General features: G+C 38.5%; 1 protein-coding gene across 2 annotated transcripts in view; it reads right to left on the bottom strand.

The window, feature by feature from the left end:
* LOC145984173 (FYVE, RhoGEF and PH domain-containing protein 2-like) overlaps positions 1-27,405 on the bottom strand; it is a 99,676-nt gene that overhangs the window by 21,647 nt on the left and 50,624 nt on the right. For both annotated transcript variants that reach the window (XM_083117665.1, XM_083117664.1), the window contains exons 8-11: positions 19,963-20,147; positions 17,801-18,032; positions 11,154-11,339; positions 2,401-2,577 (exon numbers count right to left, since the gene is read on the bottom strand). In XM_083117665.1, coding sequence (XP_082973791.1) covers positions 2,401-2,577; positions 11,154-11,339; positions 17,801-18,032; positions 19,963-20,147 — 780 coding nt within the window. The remainder of the gene's footprint in view (positions 1-2,400; positions 2,578-11,153; positions 11,340-17,800; positions 18,033-19,962; positions 20,148-27,405) is intronic.

Genomic DNA, 27,405 nt, shown 5'->3' with positions numbered 1-27,405 from the left:
GTCTGGAAGTAAGGGACATGTAGTTTTGGGTTGGTGTTCTGGAGGGAGGGGGAGGGTGCATCCTGCATTCAGGGTTTGTTGCCAGAAAATGGAAAGTTTTTGTAGGTGTTTCTGGTTGAGGTTACGGGCAATGAACTGGAACAGGTTCCAGAGTGTGTTAATTTGTTTGTTGTTGTTGTTGTCTGGGGTCAGTAGGAGGATTTTGGTGACGGACTGGATGGAAATTGAGAGTTCTCGTGCCTGGTGGAGCTGTGATTTGTACATGGTTAGGGTTAGTTCGGCAGCAAAATTTCTCGCTAGGGGGCGAATATTGGGTTGGATGTCGGGGGGCATGGTCAAGAAAGAGAGTTTGGGTGTCACGCTTTTAGGAGTTAGGCCTAATATCAGGCATGAATGTAAGAAGCGTGTGTGACAAACAGATTTGGTGAAGGGAATAATGAGTGACCGGAGTTGGGAGAATTGGCATGAGATATCCAAAAAGGAAAAAAAAAAAAAACACAGGAATAAGATGAGAAAAGGTGCCAGAAGGGCAGATAACTACAAATGATGAAGGAGACAGTAAACACTTACCACACAAAGAGAAATAGTTGGATATTTCGCGACATATGTCGAATTTTCAACGGAGTAGAGAGATAGATCGGCATCACAACCTCACAAACACCAAAACTGACGTTCTTTCCAAAGGTCTCACCTTCTTTCCAGCCTCCACCCCAAACAATTTCTGGCTACAATTTCACATACAAACTTTCGCCTGCAGATTTAGGTGGACGTATTTTTAGGCCAAGAATCCCCTCTCCAATGTTAATCCTCCAGACATACACCCCAGTCTCCCCCAATTCTGCCCCCACTCCCTCCCTTCCCAAAAAACACCCCCTCAAAAGATACATCACCTCTGTTGTCTACAGACTCTACAAACACAACTCCCAAATGTTACAAGATATATCAATCTACGAAAAATTGTTAATTGTATAAGAATTCCAAACTCAAATTTAAGTAATCCACTTGAAGATGTCTTATCTTGCAATAACCTTCAGCCTGTCAGACAGATTGTTCTGCAAAGGACACTAACAAAGTAAACAAATTGAGAGAATTCAGTTTTATTTTCCATGCAGCTTTCTTTTCCTTGCTCAATAAAAATGTAAGCTAAAGTGTGGAAAACTTGCCTCAGAACATTTTTCAAATATGTATAAATTCAGCAGAATTTGGACTAATAAAAGCTGCAATTTTTAACGTCTACAGATAAAAATTCACACAGAATTCCTGGAGCCAACAATTCATGCATAATTCCCGGTGAGTAGCTACCCTCTTTCTTGCATATATATCCGTTCCACTTCGAGAAAGTAAGATGATAGGTGGAAGATATTTTGCAGGTCACTGATATGTAAAGAAAATAATAAAAGGCAATTCCTTGCAGAACACCACAAGTGATGTCAGATAATGCTGAATAATTTCCATCATAAATTGCTCTTTGTATATGTCTAGTTAGGTAGGATTGGACCCAGTCTATTGTGGAGGGGGATTAAATTAAAAAATATTTTAGCATTGTTGTGTGATTGGGAAGCCTTCATGTAGTCCAATAAAACTAATCTGTCAGTCTCCAGTTCATAGTTTGCCTCATGTCGTCAGATATGAGTCATGGTTGTGATTAGGTCTAAATCGTTACTGCAATGAAACTTGAAATTAATTGTATGCAGGCTGACTTGATCATGGGCAATGTATTCTTAACCTTTTGATAGTGTCAATTTTGGCAAGAGGTAGAACATGTGCAATTTATAACATATCTTGAAAAAAATAAGAAGAAAAGCAATGCCGTTCTGGCGGAATTTGAGCATGCACCTCCAGTCACATGGGATGCGTATCAGCCGTATTTGTTGGGCGAGAAATAAAATAAAATAACTTCCTGAGCACTGCAACTCCATAACATAATTTTCATCTTGATTTCTACAGAATAAATAAGGAGGTTGAAGAGTGAAAGCTTTAGGATGCTAAACACAGTGGAGGGAGAGGGGGGAGGTGGCATGGGTTGGTGACTTATTCTTTACACAAGTGGATATTCTCCTCTTGGTCCATAGCAACAGGTCTCATTGAATAGGTAGAATGTCATTCACTTTTGATTGGCATAGCAACAGCTTTACAATCTACAACTAAGAAAATCATTTCTTGAACCTAGATTATACTGTGCATTATATACGAGATATAATTTTTTGTCACTTTTTCCCATCAAAAACCAGCGTGCGTATTATACACGCATGTGCATTATACAAGCGTAAATACGGTATTTAGAGGGAAAAAAATTGATATAGAACTACTATTGCCATCAATATTATTCATTATTCAAACATTGATATCATTTCATGTATTATGCCTCATGAAACACTAGACAGTTGATTAAATGCATACCTTAGTCACAGTAAATCCAGGTACAGGAGTAGCAGTCATTGCTTGTTTATCTGTATGGGACCGGAAGGAATATAATACAAAGTCAGGATGCAAAGCAAACCAGCGCCTGATCCATGATTTTCCTCGAATTTTCAATTGCAGATAACCATTCAAAACACATGAAGCATCTGGAGAAACCTGGAAATATTTTATTATTATTATTAGCAGATAATAAGTAAAATAGTGCATACACAGTACTTAGCACAACCACATTATAAATGTAATATTTGTACAGTGTAACCCTGATTGTAAGGTTTTTCAGGGTCTTGCAAATAAAAAAAACAACATGAAATGCAGGAAATGTAAAAAGTGGAAAATCAAAAGGGAAAGGGCAAAACTCAAAAACAGGTAAGAAATAACTGCACAATCAGCTGTTTTCATGTATATACAATTTTCACTGTATATACAATTGGAACTCTTGAGGTATATATGTACTAGTAACTGTGAGAATGTTCTAACACTCGTAGCCTAAATGGGACTCGACTACAGTTTAAAGTGGAATCTGAACCACTATGTGCCTCCACTGGGCATCGAACCTGGTGCCCCTTTATTACAAGGTGACAACATTAGCAGTGTCTTGTCAAGAAGACCCACTTTGTAATTTTACTTAAATTGTACAAATTTACGTAGGCTACCTTAACAACTACCCTTCAAACAGATAAGAATAATTCAAACCAACTAGATATGGCCTACCTGCCCAAATGCTAATTGTGATGAGTTTCAGGTCCGATTTCTAGAATATGTGCATTTAATTGGTTGAGATTCCTCTTTGAAAACTGTAGGTCCAGTTCCGATTAGTCATTTTTCTCTTTATTTGTAGGCATAGTTTACAAATGATATTTTATTAATTGTAATTTAGGCTGTACCCAGACAGCCCCTGAAGTTTTTCATAAAGACAATTTATGATCACTTTGGTACTAAATTTAGTCCTACACCGTCCAATAAAACCTTACTCCCAGACAAAAATATTCCTGGATAAAATCCTCCCTGCTTACTTGGCAGAGAAAATCTATTTGAGGAAACTGAATGTGTTCCATAGGACTTTGGGAACTGTGCCTGATCCGCACACACACACACTCTCTTTATTTACAACTCATCACACGTCTTCAAAGGGAATGCTAAAATCTTTCTCTGAGCATTAATTGGCATACTTTAATCTTTACAGCAGACAGGATCTCTGTCAGGCTCTTGGGATGTGAGGTTTTCAAGTGCATCCTTTTCAAATAATCAGTGTACAAAAAAAAAATCATTCAAGCAAAACTGTTTACTGTAGACAGTTATTTAAATTTTACCAAGAAATGTCTACTTGGAGAGTTCCTGCAATTAAATCAAATAAATAAATATCTAAAATGTGGTACTGTTAAGATCCTGCAACTATGTGAAGTTGCAGTGATAACCGGTAAATAGTTCATCATACAAAAAAATAAATAATTGTATTGATAATACAGTAAAATCTCAATTATACGTTTTGCGATAGTACATTTTTCTCATTTGTACGTTTTTTTCTGGCAGTCCCTGTCAATTCCCCTAAGGTTGTGTACTATTATCTGTCAGTTATACGATTTTCTGATGTACGAATTTTTCGAGCTATATGTTCAACGAGTTCAGTCTCAACAAGGAAAAAGAGGTCAGTTAAACGTTTTAAACAATTGCTTCTTCGGAAGAATGCTGCTCTTGGAGTTCAAGATTTCCGTGAAGATAACATGTGCCACCAGTTCCAGGCAGGTTTTCTTATCAGTTGTGACAATGTGACTAGACTCTCGATTTGGAATTCTATTTTTTTGCTTGCATCAGAGGGCAGGGGAGGGACAATTGTATTGTGTTGGGTGAAGTTATCTTTCAAGCTGTCTGGCAACACACCTTCCAGCCTGTTGTAGACAATACAAGGCAGAAGGCTCTGCAGATTCCTACTTAGCAGGTGCCTTTTCCCCCTGCCTGTCCAGCAGGGAGGTGTAACTAATGCAAATTGTGCCCCTACCCCCTTAAACATGAGACTGCTGCAAAAGCAAGAAAGAGGAAAAGGGGAGGGAGAGGTTGCCTGGCTACCGAACAGGAACAGTCTTCTGGTAAATGTTATGACATCGGCACGGCTTGGAAAGCATATAAAGTGGGAAACGAGAGTTATGGCAAACATAAGATCCCGATAAATGTTCTGATGTTTAACATGGTGTTATGCCAGGACCTGAATGACTGTATAAAATAGGACACCCCCCCCTTTCTTTTTGGTGCCTTCATTGCTTATTCATCATGATTTTTTGTATTTACATTAATGATTTAAAACAGATTAGTGGAATAGAACAAACTTCGGTGCATACTGAATTTATGCATATATTGTGTGCACTTTTCCCAAAATATTTTAGCCACAAAAATATGGTGAATGTTATATATGGAATAATTCTAACAGCTAACATTAAATCACGTGTTTTTTTCACTATGTCAATGCATATAATATATGCGTAAATAAAATTACGCTCACAAATTTGTCAATGTTTGCAGGAAAATATCATAAACAACTTAATTTAAAAATGCTTCTGTGGTGCTTTCTCACCTTCTATTGGAACGTTTTGCTAAACGGAACAAACCAGCACCATTCTGGGAACGATCAAGTGTGCACCTCCTTCACAAGGGAGCAAAATCATTGGTATTTTTTGTGTGAGAATCTCAAAAGACATTTCAGTGTTAGAAAGTTGTCATGAGCGTATGATAGCGATAACAAACAGATGCTAGAGATTTCTGCTGACTGCGAATAACATGTATTACCAACAGGCATAAATACAAATTGCGTCCACATTGTAGTGATCTTCGGTAAAAAGCTTGTTTATTATTCATAAATTACTGAAAATCCTACAAGTCTCAACACCAAGTGTTTTTTTCGGTTGTCCACTCAAGTTCTGAGTAGAAAGTGATGTAGTTCTTGGAAACTTGGAAGTTGAAAAACTTCCGGTTCGGTCTATTTCTCCTCACACCAATGATGCTATGAAATTAGCGAAAATTTTGAATTTTTCTACTGTCCGGTGAGTGTTTCCTTTTACCTTCTTTGATTTATATATATATATATACCAGGCTGTCCCAGAAGTCCTGCACCATACAAGGGCAAAAATGAAACACAGAATATCAGAAACAAAGACAGACTTTATTCAGCAAAGTACAGGCCTCCATGTTCAATTACCTTCACCCATCTCTGCGACAACAGTTCAATCTGATGGCGATACCAGGTGGCAGGTTTAGAATTGAAAAACTCACGACAGGCAGAATTTACCTCATCATATGAATTGAAGTGCCGACTACACAGAAAATGTGAGAGAGAGCGAAACAAACCGTAATCCGATGGTGCAACTTCCAGACTATAGGCGGGATGAGGTAACAACTCAAATCCGTCAACCTCAGCCAGGGTGTTGGTCACTCTTCGAGACCGGTGACTGGGAGCATTGTGATTTTGCAGCGGTAACCTCTTCCTCCTCGTTAATGCCGGGTATTTCCCATTCAGAATGGCATACACTCGGCATAATTGTTCAGAATACAGTTCACTGTTACAGCAGGACCTTTTGGAACAAACTCATAATGGACAATCCCGTCAATATTCCACCACACACTCAGCATGAGCTTTTCCCCAAATCTGTCCTGTATCACATGGGTGATGGCCTCCTGTCTTCTTTTCACCCACTGTTCACGTGTATCAGGGTTTTCAGAAACACCCACTTCTCGTCTCCTGTCACAATTCTCCTCCAAAAACGAAGATCATGCGGGTTTTGTAGCAATGTCTGGCAAATTGCAACTTTGCGCTGGGCCTGCACCTCTGTCAGTTCGTGCGGACTCTGTCGAGCTGTTTATTGGTGTAATCCATGTCATGCAAGCGACGGTTACTGTCGATTTGGATGCCAAAACCACTCTTGATAACCCACGTGTGCTGGATTGTGGTGTAGCATTCACAGCATCCTGCAGAGGCTCGTTAATGTCCATCGGAGGTCACCCCGTGCGGGTCTTGTCCGCGAGGCGTATATCACCTGAAGCGATTTTTTTAAACCAAGGGGAAGCTGTCGACCGATTCACCACTTCTTCGTTCTCCACACGACAAATTTCCTCCACTGCCGCTTTTGCTGTTAGTCGTTTTTTTTTCATAAAAAACGTAGCACTGCACGAAGTGCAATTTTGTCCTCACTCATCGTGCCCACTTTAACTTCACGGGAACACTCGCGACACATGCTGTGCGTGCCTTCACTTGATCCCACGAACCTATCCTCTGTGCCTGCCAACAGTCTTTCACAGGTGGCGCCACCTACCCTCGCAAACTTCACCTCTTAGAGCTCAGTGTGCTGATGGTGCAGGACTTCTGGGACAGCCTGGTATATATATATATATATATATATATATATATATTGTAAAGCACAGTAAAAGAGAATTTAGGACTTTGTTAAGCGTTTATAGTAGTGCATTGTGGATTTTTGAAAATTGCTTGATATACTGTTCTACGAATATTGACAAACCTTGTTACTTAAAATCTTGAATAAAACTTTCATTCTAGTTTTTGGACTTTTAACCACTGTTATTTTTTAAAGATATTTACCTATGTTTCGGAGGCTGAATCTGTCTCCGTCTTCAGGGAAGAGTGTAGTCTGATAGATCACATAAATGGTATGGTTGCCTAGGAGGATAATTCTTGGTGGCCTAGGCTCCACCACGTCTGTTGGTCACAAGGACCTCTATATACAAAAAATTGCCATATAAGATTATTAGTGGTCCAGGCTCCACTTTGTCAGATGACCATGTCAAGGTCACGATCAAGGCTTCGTGTGGCACTGTTAAGTTTCCACCTTGATCTCTGGGGACTGGACCGCCCCGGATTGCATGTTGACATAAAGCGGGGTTGGTGTGCAATGTGTATGAATAGTCTATAGAGACTATGCGTGAGATCTTATGTGTGTGGAGGGATAGTGTCCGAATTGTGTACTCTGGTCCCTTTGTAATCTATCAGACTACACACTACCCTGAAGACGGAGGCAGATTCAGCCTCCGAAACGTAGGTAAATATCTTTAAAAAATAACAGTGGTTAAAAGTCCAAAAACTAGAATGAATAAATCACCACTGATTAGCTACAAAGATGAATTGAATAAAACTGTTGTTGATGTTAAAGTTGAATCATGTCGTACAATCACTGACCCTAGTATGAAAACAACAAATGAATGTGGGTTCTTGTGATGTCTTGTAGTTAGAGGTTGAGGTAAAAATAGTAAAGTGCATATACTTACTGTTCTGTGTACGCAAAATTGGAAGATAAATGATTAGTATATTGGCGTTGCATCTTTTTTTACAGCTTTTTGAAGATATACTTACAATATTGACTTATTGATTTTTCTCCCTTCCCACAAATATTAAAATTCACCTATTGGTTCTGTATTCTAATATTGAAGTACATTGTTTATGGGCCTTTGTACAAACATTATTGAAGTTCTTGAAAGAACTTTCGAGGCACTGTGAACAACACGGCAATAGCCTTACACCTTAGCAATTTTGTACGTTCTGCATTTTTCGTGAATTATGTGCATCCAGGCCTCTCATTGTAATTTGTAGCAGCTTCCCTTTCTTTATTTCACTATGCAAGACGAACGTTAAAACATGTTTTTCAATGTTTGCAGGAAAACATCATAAACACCTTCATTAAAAATGGCTTCCACGATGTAAAACATTTACTGTCAGTTGTTTCTAACTTCTTTTTTATTCCTTTATGTGTATGTTAGGTTAGACAGGCAGGTTGGATTTCTTTAGCATTAATAATTAAAAAACAACAACACGTATGCAAGAGAAATTACTGCATCTCATGATGTTTCACCTTCTATTGGAGTGCTTTGTGCTGCCAAGCAAACCATGCCATTATGGCAGCAGTGACCAATTGTGTGTAGGCACCATATCATTAGTATTTGTCCTGCCAGAAATAATGGAAAATAACTTCCAGAGCCAGTTTGGAAGGCTTGACACAGAAGAGAAAAAACAATGAGAATTGGTGACTATATACAGGAGAGGATATTCCATCTTAGTCCTCATAGAAACAGATGAGTCATTGCATAGGCATGCATTTCGTTCTTGATGGATATAGCAACAGCTTTATGACCTACAACTAAGAAAGACTTTCTTGAAACTTAATTGCGTTGTACATTATATACGAGATATAATTCTTTGTCTCTTTTTCCCCATCAAACCAGGGTACACATTATACACTCATTAGTATGGTATATAGTACTCCTTTTCTACCTGTGTGTATCTAATATTACAATTTTAATTATCTTTCAATAATACATTTTTCTCAGTTATACATTTTTTTTCCCTCTCTGTTCCTCATAAAACGTATAATTGAGATTTCACTACACTAAAAACAAAGCAGGATTGCTTTACTTTAGCAGAGCACTAGAGAAGCACCATTACACTGGAGGCACTCTAGATATATAATGTCCTACAGTTGAACTGTTTTCCTCAATGTGTACTAAATAGGGGTTAAAGAGGGGCAGAGAAAAATATATATTTTCTCAAAGAGTGGTCTTTTGTGGTATGTAAATTCAAGTAACTAAGTTACATAGCCCATTGCTAGAACCAATAGCTTATTCAAGAATAGTTGGCAACAGTACCTTTTTGTTATTGTATAATACACTCCTCACAAAAAGTTTGGAATATTGCTGTTAGACAATAGGTGATAGATGCAGCTTTGGACTGCAACAACACACGGTATCTGTCTGGTGGACGTTCTCATCTTTTTGTTGACATATGCCACCGTGCCTATCACCTATTGCCTCATATAATAATATTCCAAACTTTTTGTGAGTAGTGTATATTATTTCTTATGATAAATTATGGGACAATTTTCAACTATACTTAGCCCAATTGTAGGTACAAGTTGAATTATCTTTTAGAATTATTATATTCACTTTGGTTTATCATGGGACTGCAGGGGTTCTCCGAAATTCAATTTGTTGAGTAAATTAGCCACCCTTTTCTTCATATAATTAATGGCACCTGTTTCCAGATGGAACATAAAAATGTTAACTTCCTACAAAAGCCCCAGTCATTCCATCCAAAATAAAGCAAACATCAACTCTCCACGACAGAGTTTTCTCATTCCAAGATTTTTTAAAAACACATCGGCACATTTGAAAAGTTCATCTTTTAAGATGTATATTGATACAAAAAAACTCAAAGCAAAATATCATCTGTAGTTTTGGAAAATTACATGTTAATTGCTGTCACATGGTACTAGTCCATACATGGAACAGCCACCTGCTACAGATTAATAAAGTAAATAGAAAGATTAGCTAATAATGAGTACCAAGCAGGTCTCGCCAGACTAATGTGTTATCCTCACTACCAAATGGCTATGAACAATAACTTACATGGACTGACCCTTTTCCATATCTGCAAAAGACCTATGTATAGTACTCCAACAAAAATGGGAATTAGCTACTCCAAAACAACCCATCACAGTTCAGTCGTGCCTTTAATTGCCTACTTGCTGGTTCCCTGCAAATGCCCAGTCCCCCCGCACAGATCCTCTTTCACACCACACATCCCATCCTCACTACATTTCCTCCACCAACAAATGAAATAAATACCCCCCACTTCCCCTTTTTCTGTAGTAATGAAGTAAATGCCTTTTTATGGGAAGCTAAAAATTAATTTTCATCCTGACATATGACAACACAATTGGTTAATATCTCAATTCATCAGGAAGGAAGATGTCTACAAAAAAAAACTATGTTCATTTTACCTGTCAGAGAGCAAAAACATGAAAGGAGCACAGCACACACACAAAAAAAAACTCAAACGTTTAGATGTTTCACTGGCAAATGTCAAGGAGATACAAACAGGTATGAGCAGTAAGAGAATCACAAATATACTGATTGTCAGCAGAAGCAAACCTCACAGCTCAATGAAGAGGTTTTCTTGGGCAATCAGCCAGGTGATTTCCGGATAGGCTTCCGGAAATCACCTGGTTGATTGCTCGAGAAAACCTCTTCAATATTCGCATTAAGTTATACGATTTAATTATTTAACTATTCTGGTGTCTTCCTTAATATCCTTTTCCAGTTGTCCCTTTACTTATTTCCCTTATTGTATATTTGGAGATCCAAAAAAGATACAAGGTTGATCTGAATGCTTGGACAGATGGCATTACAAGCAACCCTAAAAGATAACAAGACTTCTTCTTCTTTATAGATGATCATGAAGTCCTCAACATATCTAAGTGAAATCACATGTGTGAAACTATTATCTTTCCTGACAAGGTTTTCCAGATGTTCCATAATCAAATTCCTTAGTCAGGGTGAAAGCAGATCCAGGTATGTCATCTAGCCCACCCCAAGCATGTATTCATGCATGAAAATTGTCATTATAGATAAGGTAAAAAGGTAAAGTTCCCGTGCATCGTGCCATGAGAGCACATTTAGGTGATGTGGGGGTAGGGCCCCACACATTCTCAATCTTTGCCACTTTGAAGGTGATGTGATCAGCACCATGCTGTGGCTGCCTTTACACCCCTCCCCCAGGTTGCCACAAGTACCCATTGGTTTGAGGCTGGGTGAACCCCAGAGCAGCTTTATGCAGGGACACGGCCGGAAAAACTCCAACCTTAGATCACTCACCCTGGGAATGGAACCAGTGTCTCCTGTATGGCAGTCAGATGCCCTACATTATACATGCATGTGTTAATTCTAATATTCACCATACTTACATCCAATAAACCTTTTCCTCTGCTAAATGTCATATCTACATTCTCCTTTCCAGCATCTTCTGAATCTGGACTTATATCAGGTGATCTTTGCGACAGAATTTCATGGCAATGGCGGCAAACTCGAGAGACTTTATTGTCTTCACATGGTAGTGGGCATTTGTGGCTTGAGCATTTGCTGCATACAACCTACAAAAAAGTTAACAAGTAAATTTACATAATTTTGTCCCTTAACATTTTATTATCTTTTTAAGTGTCAGTTAATGCAACCTGCAAATTACATTCAATTTTAGCCTGCATGCACACTAACTTCTGATATTCCATACTTCTATAAACAACATAAAATACAAAGTAGCATAACAATGAAATGAGACTTCACATGAACTTTATAAAAACTCTTCAAATTTCAAGAGAAAAACATGTTCAGACATTATAGTTAATATATTACAACATACATTTACAGCAGCGATTCTCAGTGTGTTCTGAGGAGCCTTTGGGCTCAGCGAGGCTTTTCGTGAAAAATTCCCCTTCACACCTTCATACTTGCAAAGTAGCCACAGTGACTAGTTTTGAGCATCCCGAGTCCCTGCCGCAACTTAGCAGGCAAAAAGAATGCCCAACCTATCGTATCGTTGCCAAAAGTGGTAGGTCGTCATGGTATTTTTGAAGTGCAATTATACTGCTTCTGAAATAATAAACTGCCACGAAGCAGCGTTTCCCTGATGCTGTTCTTTGACACTTGATTTTTGGAAATCAAAATGATTACACCATGACATAGCATCAGTTTCTTACAGTCTCTTCAGTGCATTTGGGAAAAGTTTAGAATCGTAAGTCCACACAGTTGTTGTGGTGTTAAACATTTGCCATGGATCAGTGGCTCAAGACTGGAACATTGAAAACCCCCACCAAAGGAAGCTCCTTCCACAGTGGATGTTTCAGAGCCAGTGCCAGGCCTTTCCAAATCAGAAGACGAGAAAACTCAAGACTCCACAATAGAAAACTGCATGAGCGATATGTACACTGGGAACTGGGAAGGAGGAACAAAGTACTGCTGGAAGCAAAACTCCCAACTGTGCCATTATGAAATGTAAATATGATGATAGAAGAAAGCATTCTCACATTGACATCAGTAACTTAAACACTTTTTTTCTTACAAATATTTACCATGCAGTTGTAAGAGAATTTTCTTTGATATACAGGAAAACCTCGTTAACACGAAGTTCAAGGGACCAAAAAATGTCAACTTCAAATTAAACGACTTCCAGTTATCCAAACTTTTCAAGGTGGTGCCTGTTTTACAGGTGTAAATAAAGTAGAGTATAAATTACCTCCACAATGGATGTTTTATACAGTGCGTCCATTTCGATCTTCAGCCGAGAGATCGGGAGAAGCATGGCAGGCGGCGCTGATGGAGATGCCGACATTTGCAGCCTGTAATACCCGCTTATTTTTATGGACATATGCAGGCATTTACATAAATATTGCAAAACGAGCACTAACCTGTGTTATAATTTATCATCTGTAATTCAACCAAGTTCTGCCCTTATATACACAAAAAAATACGCTTTAGAAACGATGTTAAGAGCCACAGATAATAGAACATTTTAATCATAATTTTGACCAGTAACGTCCTGCTTAAGTTTATATCCTTGAAAGAGTTTTGTGGCGATGGGAATCGTTTGGAGGTTTCGAATGTGCAACACTGTATCAAGATTACGCTGCAGATGAAACCGTTAAAAGTGAATGGTTTTCGTGAGCTTCCTTGCAATCCGAAATCTCCGAGCTGAGTTTTTTTTGTTCCTTCGCGACTAGATGAAGACAGAGCTGTGAATATAGTGGCGAGCAATGTAAACCAAGAGCGTGTCAATTTCGTACTGTGCGCAAGAGTGTTATTCTTGGTTACTTGCAGTTACATGTTTGTGTTATTGCAGTGTGTATGTGTGTTGTGTCAGTTAGATGATTGGAATGCCAGCCACAAGGTTCACGTTAGAACAAAGATTTATTATGTATGACACTTACGTGTGAAAACAGACTCGTGTCGAGACGTGTGTAGGCAATTTGTACAGAAATTCCCAGGCGTTTCAACTCCACATAGAGATACGGTTAGACATCTTGTCCTTAAATTACGAGAAACTGGATCGTTAAATTTTAAAACACCTAAGCAAAAACAACGGATTCTAACCGAAGCAAAACTCGATGATATTGGTGCAGCGTTAGAATGTTCTCCAAACAAACCTCTATGCCGTGTTTCAAAAGAGGTGGGCGTTTCAAAATCATTGGCACATACAGCCACTAAGCTACTAAAATTAAAACCGTAATCTTATAACACAGGTTAGTGCTCGTTTTGCAATATTTATATAAATGTCTGCATATGTCCATAAAAATAAGTGGGCATTACAGGCCGCAAATGTCGGCATCTCCGTCAGCGCCGCCCGCCATGCTTCTCCCGATCTCTCGGCTGAAGATCGAAATGGACGCACGGTACTTGGTGGTAGCTCAGAAAATAAGCTTTATATGTACTATATAATAATATTGTATGTTTTAAAGAAAGTGTAAAAAATGTTACACAAAATGAGAACACGGAGCTTACGCGGACACAAAGATTCCAAGGAGACTGTAACACCATTTATCCTGCCTAGTTATACAACCGGTTATGCACGGGATGCATGTTGTGGCAAAAAGTCTTTTAAAAAACAGTATTTTCTTTCAATTCTGCAAAGTCCACGAAATTTTTGCAATTTTAGTTCATAAGAAACCTATTTGTACGGAGACCTACAGAAAGGAAAACAATCTCATTTATTGCAAGAAGTGAAACTCGGAAGAATCTTGACAGTAGTCACACTGGGACGAGCAAGAGATGGGAGATAATCAGACAGAATGAATATTGGATTTTATGTGCATTAACTAGAACATTGTCCATTACAGGATTAACTGGTAAGAGAAGATTGTCTTCGGAGAGAACACAACCTTTCCTTGGAACTAAAAAAAAAAAAAAACATCGGGGCTGTAAATTTCATTCTGATTCAGCTGTCTAAAACACACGTCAAGTTTTCTTTGCTTCAGTTACCTTCATATTCGCCCCCTCCCCCTTTGCAGGGATCGGTCCAAACTCTTCTTCAACTTGCATTGTAATCCACCCTGAAAAAGGAAACATGCAACTTGCGAACTGTTTGCACCGAATATGTATCCTAGGACACATTAAACAGCGCCACACTCGATAATCACTCTGGTTTGGATCCCACTTTTAAACTGTATATTTAGTCCCGCTTAGCTCATCAGCATAAAATGAACTCAAAACAAGCTTTACAAAACTTGTATATTTTTAGATTAATCGACAATTTATTGTTGGATTCAGGAGTATTCTGGAGGTCAAACACTCGCTCCGCCAAAACTTTTCCTCTCGTATCCCTACATTAAGCATTGAGGTGGTGTTTTTTTTTATTATTATTATTAATACATATACAGCAGCACGCTAATGGTTCTGAAGTTGTTTTAACTCTTGCTTTTCTTTCTGGAGATCGAATTTCGTTATCGTCAAATCAAAACAGCTTTGCAAGATTCTGCAATTATCACATTGCCATGCACACCAGTGGCGGATAATGAGCTGTTGTAGGAGAAGGGAGGGGGGTCACTTTTCTTTTCCTTATCCTGCGGTTTTTGTTCGTTTTGAAGAAGGTATTCAGAACTGGTTGCTTTATTTTAGACGCCAAAGGAAAGGAGCCCACGTACGCAGCACACGAGCAAGAAAATCGTGGCCGAAACAATTAGCAATGAAACCAGTTTTGCCGAAGGGTCTTTTAAACAACTTCGTAATAAAAATTATCCGTATTTCGATATATCCGTACTGAAATACATTATAAATCCTATCTTATCGGCTGGGGAATGGGAAGAACTTTCGATTAAAGGGTACTTTGTATTAACCAATTCGTATTAACGAGGTTTTCCTGTACTGTGATTTTTTTTTTTTTTACTGGATGTTTAAAACATCAGAAAGACCAAAAGTGTATGTATGATGTTAGCTAAAACAAACACTTCTTGGAAACGTAAATCCTGAATTCTTACTGGCTGTAAAAATACAATTTTGCTCTGACAGACCTAGAAAAATGTTGGGGATCCATGGCGTCATCTTTGGGTGAAAATGGCCCATTGGTTTGAAAAATTTGAGAACAACTGACTTATAGTAATCATGCACGATTACAAAACAAATGAACAGATACCACTTTGAACTGGTACCGATTCTGATACTCTTACAGATTCCTGTTGACAACAATATTAAAAAAAACTGTTTTAATTTAAAGTTGTTCACAATACTTTCATAAATGTTGATGCCACACAAGTACTATATTACAGCTAAACCAAGACAATACTGATGTATTGATTTTAGTATTTAGCATCATTTTCCTTCCACTTTTGGCTAATCACAATAATGAGGATGAGTGATAATATGATGAAATTGATGCCCATGCCCAGGCTGGGATTCAAACTCAGGACCCCTGGCACCATAGCATGCCATGCTAATCACTCTACCATAGAGGTCAGCATATTGGCTGATATCAGTGGTACTGATATCAGAATTTATCACTCACATGGTGCACAAAGTGCCAACCAGCACTTTCACAGAGTCCAAATATCCAGGGTATCGTGCAAACACTGATTTTTCATTAATTGTGCACCGGTATTATGTGGCAAAGCTGAATTTTGTTAATAAATTACTTGTAATGGGTGCAATGCACCCTCATTATATCATTGTTAATCTACCTATATCTTTTAAACAAAGCTGGTAAATTCATGAGGTGTAGATGCAATGAAATACTTATGTATTAACATTCATAGCTATTCTGAACAAATTCTTGAAATATTGAAGTATCAGTTTTGGTGGGAAATAAATAGTATAGGTATAAGGTTATAGTGATATCAAAATTGCTAACCAATGATCCAAACTGATCTATGTTTATGACATTTGCTGCCTGCATTGAGATTAGTTACAATCCTTGGAGTTTTGGAACCTCTTGTGCCTATGACACCTTCCAGATAGGTGTAATGTAAGATAATCCTAACTTCAGGATTGCTCAAACCTCATGAATTAATGAGGTGATGTTGCAAAGAGTCATGACTCACGAGTATGTTAGTGAGAACTGCTTATCTCCTTCCACACATTTAATGAATCAGTTTCTATAGCTATAGTGTTTTCATAGCAGCTTTATAGTTTACAGGAATTCAGTTAACACATTAACCTTTTGAGTCCTAAGGCCATTTTCACATGTAAGCCTCTCAGTCCAGAGCTGATTTTGAGCAAAATGCAGAGTTTCAATTAAATGAGTGTAGATTGGACACTAATTGCCCTAGAGAGATGAGTGATATACTGTTGTACACGGTATGAACCAGAGATTCAGACGATATATCATTTATGCACATTTGGCGTACATGTGGAGGGGGAAAGGGGGGAAATCCCTTGAAAATACTTTTTTTTAAAAATTAAAAAATTAAAAATGCCCCCCGCCCCGAACAAAAGGATATGAAAAGTTCAAAATGCACATAGAAATTATCACTGGCATGTAAGAAACAGAAAAATATTTGCATCATTTTCGTATGACCAATGTAACATGAGTTGTACACCCAAAAGGAATGGTCGGCACGCCACTGATTGAAGCTTCAAAATGCAGCGGTACCGTGAAATGACTATAGCTCAGAAATTAAATGCCCTAGAGATATGAAAGATATACCGTTGTACGCAGAATTAATCACAGATTTAGACGATATATAATTTATGCACATTTGTTGTACATATGGAGGGGGAAAGGGGGGAAATCCCCTGAAAATACTTTTTTTAAAATGGGGTTTCTCCCCCCCCCTAACGCCCCTTGAAAAAAATGCACAAAATGCAAAATTTATGTAAATTTGGCGTATATACAGAGGGGGAAGGGAGAAAACACCCAAAAATTATTTTAAAAAATTGTCACTTCACCCAAAAAATGTATTCGCAGTTGAGCACAAAACGACACCTACACACAACATTCACGAACGAAAAGCTAGAATGCAGTGAAAAATGAACGCCGATTCTTGCAATTGCTTAACATTCTATTTTTAGACAATGCAGGGTAACCTATGTTCAACCTTGTGGAACACTTGTGCTCACAAACAAAGGTTTCCTTCAGCGCGCCTCGAAATTCCATTCTCACAACGCAGATTCAACAACAAGTCTTCCTCCTTCCCCCACCCACCACCCCCTGCTTGCGCCCTCACGGAAAACTTTCATTTTGACATCGGATACTGATAAACAAGCTTCCTTCGAATGCAGTTAACAGGAGGGAGTGAAAAGCATTGCTTTAGAACAACAAAGCCGGTCTTCCTTTGTCGGCAAAAATTTGACCTTGAAAAGAGACTCAAAAGAAAAGTCCCTTTTCCCCTCCATTTTCATGAAGACAAAAAAAATGCAAAAAACCATTTCTGTTAAATGCATGTGTTAGGAACAATATAAAAAAAATCGAAATTCTAGCCAAACATAGAAAAGTTATAACGTAAAAACTACGACCTTGACACAGGGTATCTCGATCGAGATACTTGGGACCGTGAGGCTTACATTTGGGTATCTCGATCGAGATACTTGGGACTCAGAAGGTTAAGGGAAACTTATAGTACAAACAACTTACAATGCCACATGCTCTGCAGTGATGTTTCCTCTTCATGACACCAAAGTTTGCAGTGCAATCCATGCACTTTGTTACACCATCCATTTTGAGCAATTTGGGTGCATTTTTGCCAATGTCTGTTTCTAAAGGTTTCAAACTCTCAGAACCAATTTTAAATGATGATTTTCTCTTGTAAAGATCTTGAATAGCTTGACACAATGCATCTAACCAAGCTGCTTTTTCTTCTGTGGTTCTGCCAAGAACAATTACACAATATTCTAAAATGTTTGTCACAATATTTGATTAATTACTGACATGTGAATAATAAATTTCTCAAGACTACAGATCATTAAATATGCTTTTAAAACATACTTTTAATGCTTGAAAATACCAACACCAAAGACAATACTGTGGCAATAAATATGAACTAAAGATATCAAGTGCAGATCTCAATTTGGTGTTTCTGTAGGGAATGATACACAAATATATAAAAAGTGGGGCTGAACCAATTAAAATACTAATATCCTGGGGTCTCAAATCCTGTGATTTACACAAAATTTTGGAATGTGTATTAACTTCACCGCAAAATTGTATACAAACAGGCTTCCTTAAGCCTTAGGCTATTTCAGTGGTGTTTGGTTCAATGCCAGGACTGTTTTCAGTGCATAACTACTGTACTACTCTAAATAAAATTTTAAAAATACAAAGGAAAATAATAACTCTGCAATTATCAATCATAGCTTGTTTTCTCCAACCTATAAGGTTATGCTCATAAATGTGACATATGCTTTAGTGAAGTTAAAAATAATTAATTATTATTATAAAAAATAACCCTTAATTTTGTCATGGAACATACGTTGTTCCATGCAGTGGTTTAAGAGTTAAAACTAACACATTTCTCAGTTTTCTTAATATTCTGACCATTCTATCAAATAATTTTCCCAACAATTTAGTGCAAATCTTCTAGATTGGCATTGTAACTTTTAATTGAATTTTATCTAAGTACTGGTAGTATCAAGGATAAATATTAGTTTTCATCTCAGCCATAAGAAAAATAAATCTCTTAGTACTGTTTAGATACTCTGGACAACAACACATGTGATCTCCTTACTCAAACAAGCTGTTAACGTAATTACTACATAATTATACAATTGCATAACTGAAATGTTGTATAAACTTGACCAAATACATGCGAAGATATAAACTTTGAATCATCAATCATTTAGTTCATGAGTTGTTTATATCGAATCTGAAAATACACAGTGAAACCACAATTTAACGTTCCCAGATTTTACATTTTCCTGCTTTATACATTCAATCTTCATGGTCCCAATAGATCAAAATATTATCAAATCTCCCCTCCCCCATTTTACATATTCCTGTATTTTAAGGTTCTTCTTTATCTTGGTCTCTGAAAAATGTAAAATCAAGGTTCCACTGCATTATCGTTGACAAAAAAAGCATGTGTGTGTGTAGAACCAGAGAGCAATTAGATGTTCATACAAGCCCCTCTGTTTTGAATACAATAATGAAAAACTATGTGATGTTAAAAGCCTTATAAACTACAAGACAATGATAAGAGAATGGAAGAGATGATACAACATTCAAACAGCATTAAACATATATCCGGACATCTCCCACGAAAATGTACTATGTTAAATTTAATTACATAATTCAAGTTTCTTTCATTACAAATTAGTGAGCTTGAGTTCACCTTCCTCCATAAACACACACACATATGAAGGTCTCGGTTGTAAAACATGGTAAGTGACATTGTGGTCATTTTTGAGTTACAAAGTAAAATGTGCCATCCTTCAATTTTTGAGTGAAATTTCCATGTCATACAATTTGGATTGGACACAGTGAAGCCTTCTGAAATTGGTAAACACAACACAAAAACAATTTATTTACAGTATAGCTTCTAAAAACCTTTTCTTTTAATGAACTCAGAAATGACCAAAATGTCACCATGGTTTACACCTGAGCTCTCCATTTATTCTAGCACCACATAGCACATAATGTGCTTTCTTTTAAATGTATCTTAGAAAAAGAAGGTCAGAAACACATCATTGAAATGCTTAATAATTTTTGGCACCAGAGTATTTGATCCTGTACTCCTTATTCCTAGCTACTGTATAATTTTAATTTTAATTCTTGGTAAGTATTTATTACTGCATACTCACTGTGTATATAGTTCAATATTCTTGTGAGTATCTCTCACATAAAATGTATTGGCAGTTTCCAAATTGTCTCCTTCTAGAACTTGTATGGTGTCAACATTAAATTTTGCTCTTAATCGATATGGAGGACCTGATATAACACGATTTGAAATAAGTCGATGTGAACACAACAGAAGGACATCGCTGAACTGAAAAATAGAAATGCAACATAGAATGAACATTTGTAACTAGAAGTGATGCAATCTATTAAATCTACGTAACACAGAAATACATATAACAACCTTTTTAAAAGGCAAATGCCATGCTATTGAATTTCAGATCTCAATTTGGTGGCTCTGAAAGAGGAAACAAGAATCCACGATTTTGAGAAAAAATGAATATATGAATTTAAAAGTAATTCAGCTCAAAATGAAGAAAAATAATGCATTTCTTGCCACCAAGGAAGAATTGATTATATCACCAAAATGTGATCTGGTCGAACTACTGTGTAAAGACCCTTATACAATACACTAGTGTACAGCAACATCTTCTGAAAATATACTACAGTGAAATCACAGTTATGTGTTTCACGACAGTACGTTTTTCTCCTTAGTATGTTTTTTTTCTGGCAGTCCCTGCCAATTTCCATAAATCTGCATACTATTATATTTCAGTTACATGATTTTTCCAATTATACATTCAGGGATTTTAGTCCCAACAAGGAAAAAATTTCAGTTATAAATTATTAACTGTGCTTGCTCGAAAGAATGCTGCTATTGGATTTCAAGATTTCCATGAAGGTAACATGTGCCACCATGTCCCGTACAGGTTTTCTTATCAGCTGTACGAATGGGACTAGACTCCCAACTTGGAATTCTATTTTTGTCGCTTGCATCAAGGGCAGAGGATGGGCGATTCAACCTTGAACCAGATTCGCCTGTGCTAAATAATCCTGCTTTTCTACTTTGCATTGCGTCGGGCAAGTCATATCTGCCTGAAGCAGATCAGAAACTGATATCTTTGAAGCTGTCAGACAAGTCACTGGCAGCACACTTCCCAGCTTGTCATAAACATTCCAACAAGCTGAAGAAAGGGAGGGGGAGTCAACAGCGGGTTGCAGGTGGGGAAAAGTTCTGCTGTGTCTTATTACTATAACATTTAATGATAATATGGTTGTTGAAGACAGAGAAGTTGCAGTACAGTCAACTCTCGATACAAAGACCTTTCACAGTTCCCGTGATTTTGAAGGACTCATTATTGGAATTTGCACCAATTTTCAGCTTAAATGGAGCACAAACGGACACAAAGATTCCTAGGAGATGATAACACCATTTATCCTGGTAGTTATACAACCTGTTATGCTCAGGATGCATGTTGTGAGAAGGAAAATAGAACATGAAAAAGTTTTCACAAAAAAGGGTTTAAAATAATGTTATTTTCTTTTATTATGTGCACAGTTGTTGCTCTTCCACGAAATTCTTACAATTGTAGAATTGTAGATCATGAGAAACCCGTTTGCACTGAGACCTACGGAAATGAAAACAATATCTCTCTTATTGCAAGCAAAACTCGAAAAATCTTGACACCTGTCACACTGGTATTACGAAAGTCTGAAGATATCAGGGAGAATGAATGTTGGATTTTATAGAGGTCTACATTGTCTGTTACAGAATTAAGATAAGATAAGACCTCTCTGGAGACACAACACAACTTTCTAGGCACCAGACAAAAACATGGGGGGGGGGGGGGGGGGCTGTAAATTTTGTTCTGGTTCGGTTGTGTAAAATACATTGTTAAAAAAGACACGTTTTCTTTGCTTCAATCAACTTCTAAGTCATCCCCCTCCCCCATTCCAGAGAGCAGTCCAACCTCTTCCTCGACTTGCATTGTATCCAGCCTGAAAAAGGAAACACGCAACTTGCGACCTGTTTGCACACAATGCGTATTCTAGAACACATTAAACAACGTTGCAGTCGAAAATCATTCAGGTTTGGAATTGGATTTCACTAAAATGAAACTGTATATTTAGTCCCAATTAGACCAACAGCATAAAATGAACTCAAAACAAGCTTTATGAAACCTGCGCATTTTCAGATATCAAAATGGGAGATCATTATTTACTCTCATGTTAATCGACGATTTAATGTAGGATTTAGGAGTATTCTCGATGTCAAACACACTCTCCTCCAAAAGTTTTTTTTTTTTAATCGGTCTCAGCGACCATTCCTACATTGAGCACTTTTTTTCCTTCTTTTCTTCTTTTTTCCCCATGAATGGTTCTGAAGAGAATGCCATTTTCCTTCCAACACTGCTATGAGTATTCAGGAAGTTTATTGTGTCAGATGCATTTTTGCTTATCAGAAGGCGCAGAACATGAAGTTGTTTTAACTCTTGTTTTTCTTTCTGGAAATCGAATTTTGTTATCTTCAAATCAAAACAGCTTTGCGAGATTCAAAACAATGACTTTTTCCTTCATGCTGGATGAGTCATTGCTGTTATTGCCATCCGCAAGTGACAGCTTAGCAGATGCTAGACAAAACACTAGCACCAGTTGCAGCGTAAAAGCAAGGAGACTGGCTGGAAGTTTGAGCAACAGGTGGTCAAAGAGAAAATCATCCGCATTTCAAAGATAACGCAACTGTCGAAGACGGAACTTATATCAGCAGTGTGAAGAAAAAAGAAATGACCCTTGCTTTACGTTTTACCATGCAACAGACAATAATATGGGCAATATTTCCTATGCTGACAACAGCATTTAAAAAAAAAAGTGCAATTATCACATTGACATGCACACCAGTGGCGGAGAATGGACTGGGAACGGGGGAGGGGGGGTCACTTTTCTTTTTTATGTCCTATGGTTTCTGTTCTGCTTTCAAGAATGTATCCAGAACTGGTTGCCCCATTTTAGACATCAAAGGAAAGGAAGAGGGGTCCACTTCCACCCTCGCCTGTAATCAGCTTGTGTGCACACACGAGCAAGAAAATCGTAGCTGAAACAATTGGCATCATCCCCCCCTCCTACACGTTTGCTGAGAGGAAAGAGGGAGAAGTCACTCAGCCAACGAAACACTTTTTGGGCAAATATTAGGACATCGGCACAGTTAGGAAAATGTATGAAGTGGGAAATGGGAGTTATGATGCACGTAAGATCAAAGTTTGAGGAAACCTGGATGGCAATGCATTAAGTGGGTTGACGATCTTTAGTTGGTCTATGTAGCTTTGCTTATCTCTAACAGTTTTGCTTTTTTATGAAGTGTTACAGGGAACAAAGAACATGTTTTGAATGAAAGCGGTTACCAGAAGTTGCCGGCTACAAGGCCAAGAGATGCTCACTCACCTGCTGAACTCTAGGGCAGAGCTGGACAGATGGACCAGACTTCCAGGCACCACATGTCTCTACTTTGAAACATTCCTGCGATCTTATCTCTCACTTCTCAAAGGGATGTATATATCGATGAATGAGCTTGACCTGCCATACACATTGTTATCAGCTCTTAGGACAAGGAAACAAGTCAAGTTCGATTTAAAATAACATGCAAGCACATTCGATCTTCTCTACTCCCGTATCCAAGAGCAAGCGAAATCACAATGGCAAAACAAGCCTGATGCGTTGGGTAGCGGTCGTCGGGTGTGGGTAATATTGGCATGCTTGGGGGGAGGGGAGGGCAGAGGTCAAGTGCTATTGGATATCACTCAAGCATGGTATGTATGGTGGTGTCTATTTTCAGATGAGACCCACTTACGAGTGAAAAGCGCTTGTGAAGGGAATGAGTGTGAATAAAACGAGTAAAAAAAAAAGGAAAGTGTTCCCCTGTGCCTAGCATCACACCATGAAGGCATATAGGGGGTGTGGGGGTAACGTCCCACACTTTCTTGATCCAGTTGTGAGTGGGGGTGATGTGATCAGCATCACGCCCCTGACTGCCTCTACCCCCCCCCCCCCAGGGTTTCCCCCAGGTACCCATGTCATTCGATGCTGGGTGGGCACTTCCAACGTTAGAAAAGTTCCCAGATTTGTACCAACTGGGTGCAAAAAACAATTTTCTGCAGATTTCCTTTAATTTTTCAACTATTTTCCACATTTTTCACAGTTCCCGGGAAAAGGGTCGTAGAATCGAGAGCTGACTGTACTTTTTTTTATGGAAATGAAATCGATAAACGAATTATTGAACACTGTGACTTATTTTTAGCATGTGAATGGTTCTGAAGAAAAGCAGTGTTCATACTAAACATTGTGTACATTTTCTTTCTATAAGCGCTATTTGAAAAATACCTTTGTTTTCCTTTAGTTACTAGGGGATAAATTGAAGATAAAAGGCTATAACTGCTCAACCACTGCATCTTTTTGAAAAAATGTAAGAATGAGCAAAAAGCAACATTTTAAGTAACATCAGATATTAAGGGTCCATGGGGGAAGAGGGAGCAAAGGCTCAAAGTTCGAAATTTCCAGTAATTACACAAAATTTCCGATTGCTATATTTTCTTTTTTTGTTGTTTTTTTTTCAAAGTTGTGGCATGAGCATTACATATCCTCATAGGGTGGTCTTTTGTCATGCTTCCCTCCAAATTTTGTCAATCCAGCATCCAAAAAGCTGATGCTAAAAGCAAAATTCAGGATGTCTCGAAACTGGCTACACTGGTACTTTATATAATGTTGTTATTTTTTTACTCAGAAATATCAGTCTGATTTCAACGAAACTTTGCATGGTTGTAGGAATGTACCATCACTACATACTAAATTTCTTTCATTCACTTCACTCTCTTGAGGGGGGCACAGGGGCGTGCCACGTGCCAAATATTTTTCTTAATTCTATTTTTTCTTCTTCTTCATTTAACATTGAGAGGCACAATGCAATGCATAAATTTTACCTCCACTAAAAGCCCTGTCATTAACAAAGAAAACCAAAGCAATTTAATCTGTCTAGGACAATGAGTTCTCGAGCTATGATTATTATTATTATTATTATTTTTGGACTTCGCAGAAAGTTTGAAAAGGGCACACTTGAAAAGGTTATAACCAACCAAAGGTTGGGTATACATCCCCAATACATACAGACAGCACTCCACTCCAACCAAAGTACAAGGCCAATTCAATCCAGGTAAAATTAATAGGAATAGACATTCCCAAATATGTGAAGATTAACAGAAATTAGGCCTAATTAGTAAAAGTATGATAAAACACCAAAATATTAAGTAAATAATAAGCCCCAGACCAAAATTCATTGGTTATCAAAAAGACAACCTTTTGTGGATAAGCAGAATTCAGAGAGCACATGTTGCTTTTCATGCAAATTTTTTATTAATACAGATATTTTCAGGATAACATTTGTGCAAGCACAAATTAACTTGCTTTCCCTGAAAATAACTGCAAGTCACAATTATTAGTACAAATAAACCACAAAAACATCAAAAAATCGATGTTTTTGACAAAAGACAATCGGTCTCACAGCACCAGAGCCATCTGGTGAGTGCCAGTGGAACTAGCCCCGACTAGACTGCCATCTAGTGGATTTCTTTAGGTACTAGATAAAGGCAAGTAACCCAAGGTGCTGTGGACCAATCAGATGGCCTCATGGGCGTGGCTACCAGACAATAGGACTGAGATAGCTTTTATCATGAGAGGAAGCCATCTTGATTTCACTTCGTGTTGATACTTGGTACAGTTCACATCGCTCCAAGTTTTGGGCCAGAGTAGGCCAGTGGAGAGAGGAACAATGGAGTGGCCATTCTGTTCCCACATGTGAAATATCTACTAAGTGCTTGGAAATAGTCCTGTAGTGTATAATATGAACGAATTACAGCACTTAAAGTGCCTTAAAGTGCATGGAACCAATATCCATGAAAATTCGGAAATTTTCAAAACCACATGGTGAGGACAATGAGCCTTCAGGAAACCATGATGCTTTGTATCCAAAGACATCCATGATTATTCGGCCCATCCTTTGTGATATAGCTCCCTGAAACAGTTCATGTGCAAGCCAATACCCATATGTCTTAAGATACCGCTATATTTTTAGTGCAAATTCACAGAAATCCCTCCATTTATAGTTGGAGTGATGAGTGTTTGTCGCAAGGCCCATCTGTGATGAGTTGGAAGCAGAAGATGTAAGTACAATGTTTTTGTTACCCATTTGTTGGTTCTATGTGTAAAAACAAAGCTATAAGTTTGTGCAGTGCTTGTATATAGTTAAATGTGATAATTCCCAGAATATTAAATGTGTCTTTCCAGCATCTTGATCTATTAATTCATATTTGGGCGGGTAAGCCCGGGAAGCGTGCTTCTCGCTCCGGAATAAATAGGCTGAAAGTCCCTATGATAAACCAGCAATCACTCCTCGGAATGGATGCTGGTCTACTGGGGACATCCTCCATGTTAATGGTCACTGGAGGACAGCGTAGAGCTGCACGGGGATAGGTGTGTCCAGGTTGCATAGCCAGGTAGTTTCGTAGGTTCAATCAAGCCCAAAGTGGGTGAGAAGGTTAGGTTCATCCATCCTATTATTCGGCAACGTAACCTGTATCCCTGGACCAGCCGCGTAGACGAAGCCATTCAACTCCTGAATCTATCGTCTGTCTTTTGTCTCGCGGATCGCAAGATTATGAGACTCAGCACAGGCACTCCCCCAAATATGAATACCAGATCAAGGTCGTTGGAACGGCCAGCAGGTCGTGGGTTCCCACCCAACGGTAGTGCAAGTACCATTAATAACCCCCAACTGGACCTCATTGTAGCAATGCTCCAGGAGCAAGCGAAAGTCTCTGAAAATGTTAGTCAGAAACTTGAGGCACAGGGTCAGAAACTTGATGCGAAACTTGAGGCATAGGGTCAGAAACTTGATGCGCAGGGTCAGAAACTTGAAGCTCAGGGTAGGGAATTTGCCAAGGCATCGGCCGAAGTAAATAGGAAACTTGAAGCTGTAAGAACGGAATTCCAGGCCAGACTGGACTCCATCCACAATGCCACCACGAAGACCTCAGAATTGTTAACAAAGCAAGTAGCGTCCAATACCAATAGAATAAATCAGATAGAGATCCAATGTAATGACTTAGAGTTAAGGTTAGAAAGGGATTTTACACAAGTGTCAGGCCAGATTTCGCAACTGAGGGAACTCGTTGGCGAAGTGCAAGGCGGTGACAATCAGACCACCACAGCTCAAATTCTAGGGAGGTTAGATGCCCTAGAAAACATTTGCAGAGAGCTCACTTGCAGTGACCACATGGTCACGATCGAGAACAGGGTTCTCGAGCAAGTGAGGAAGGAAATGCCGAACTGCCAGGCGGAAGGCCGCAGATCGCAAGAATGCATTTCCGAGGGCCAAGTCACTGAGCAGCGCACCTCCTCACAACAAAGGGTTGGTGAGGAGCAGCTGCCAGCAGAACAAAGGTCTGACGATGCAAGCCTGATGAGGATTCTTGCTTGCCTGGAAGGGATGGAGAGACGGATAACTCAGTCCGCCCTTCCACTTA

The sequence above is a fragment of the Lepisma saccharinum genome, chromosome 2 (genome assembly GCF_977018435.1).
Source record: "Lepisma saccharinum chromosome 2, izLepSacc3.1, whole genome shotgun sequence".
Taxonomy (NCBI): domain Eukaryota; kingdom Metazoa; phylum Arthropoda; class Insecta; order Zygentoma; family Lepismatidae; genus Lepisma; species Lepisma saccharinum.
The sequence above is the reverse complement of the archived record's forward strand: the minus strand, read 5'-3'. Positions and strand labels throughout refer to the sequence as shown.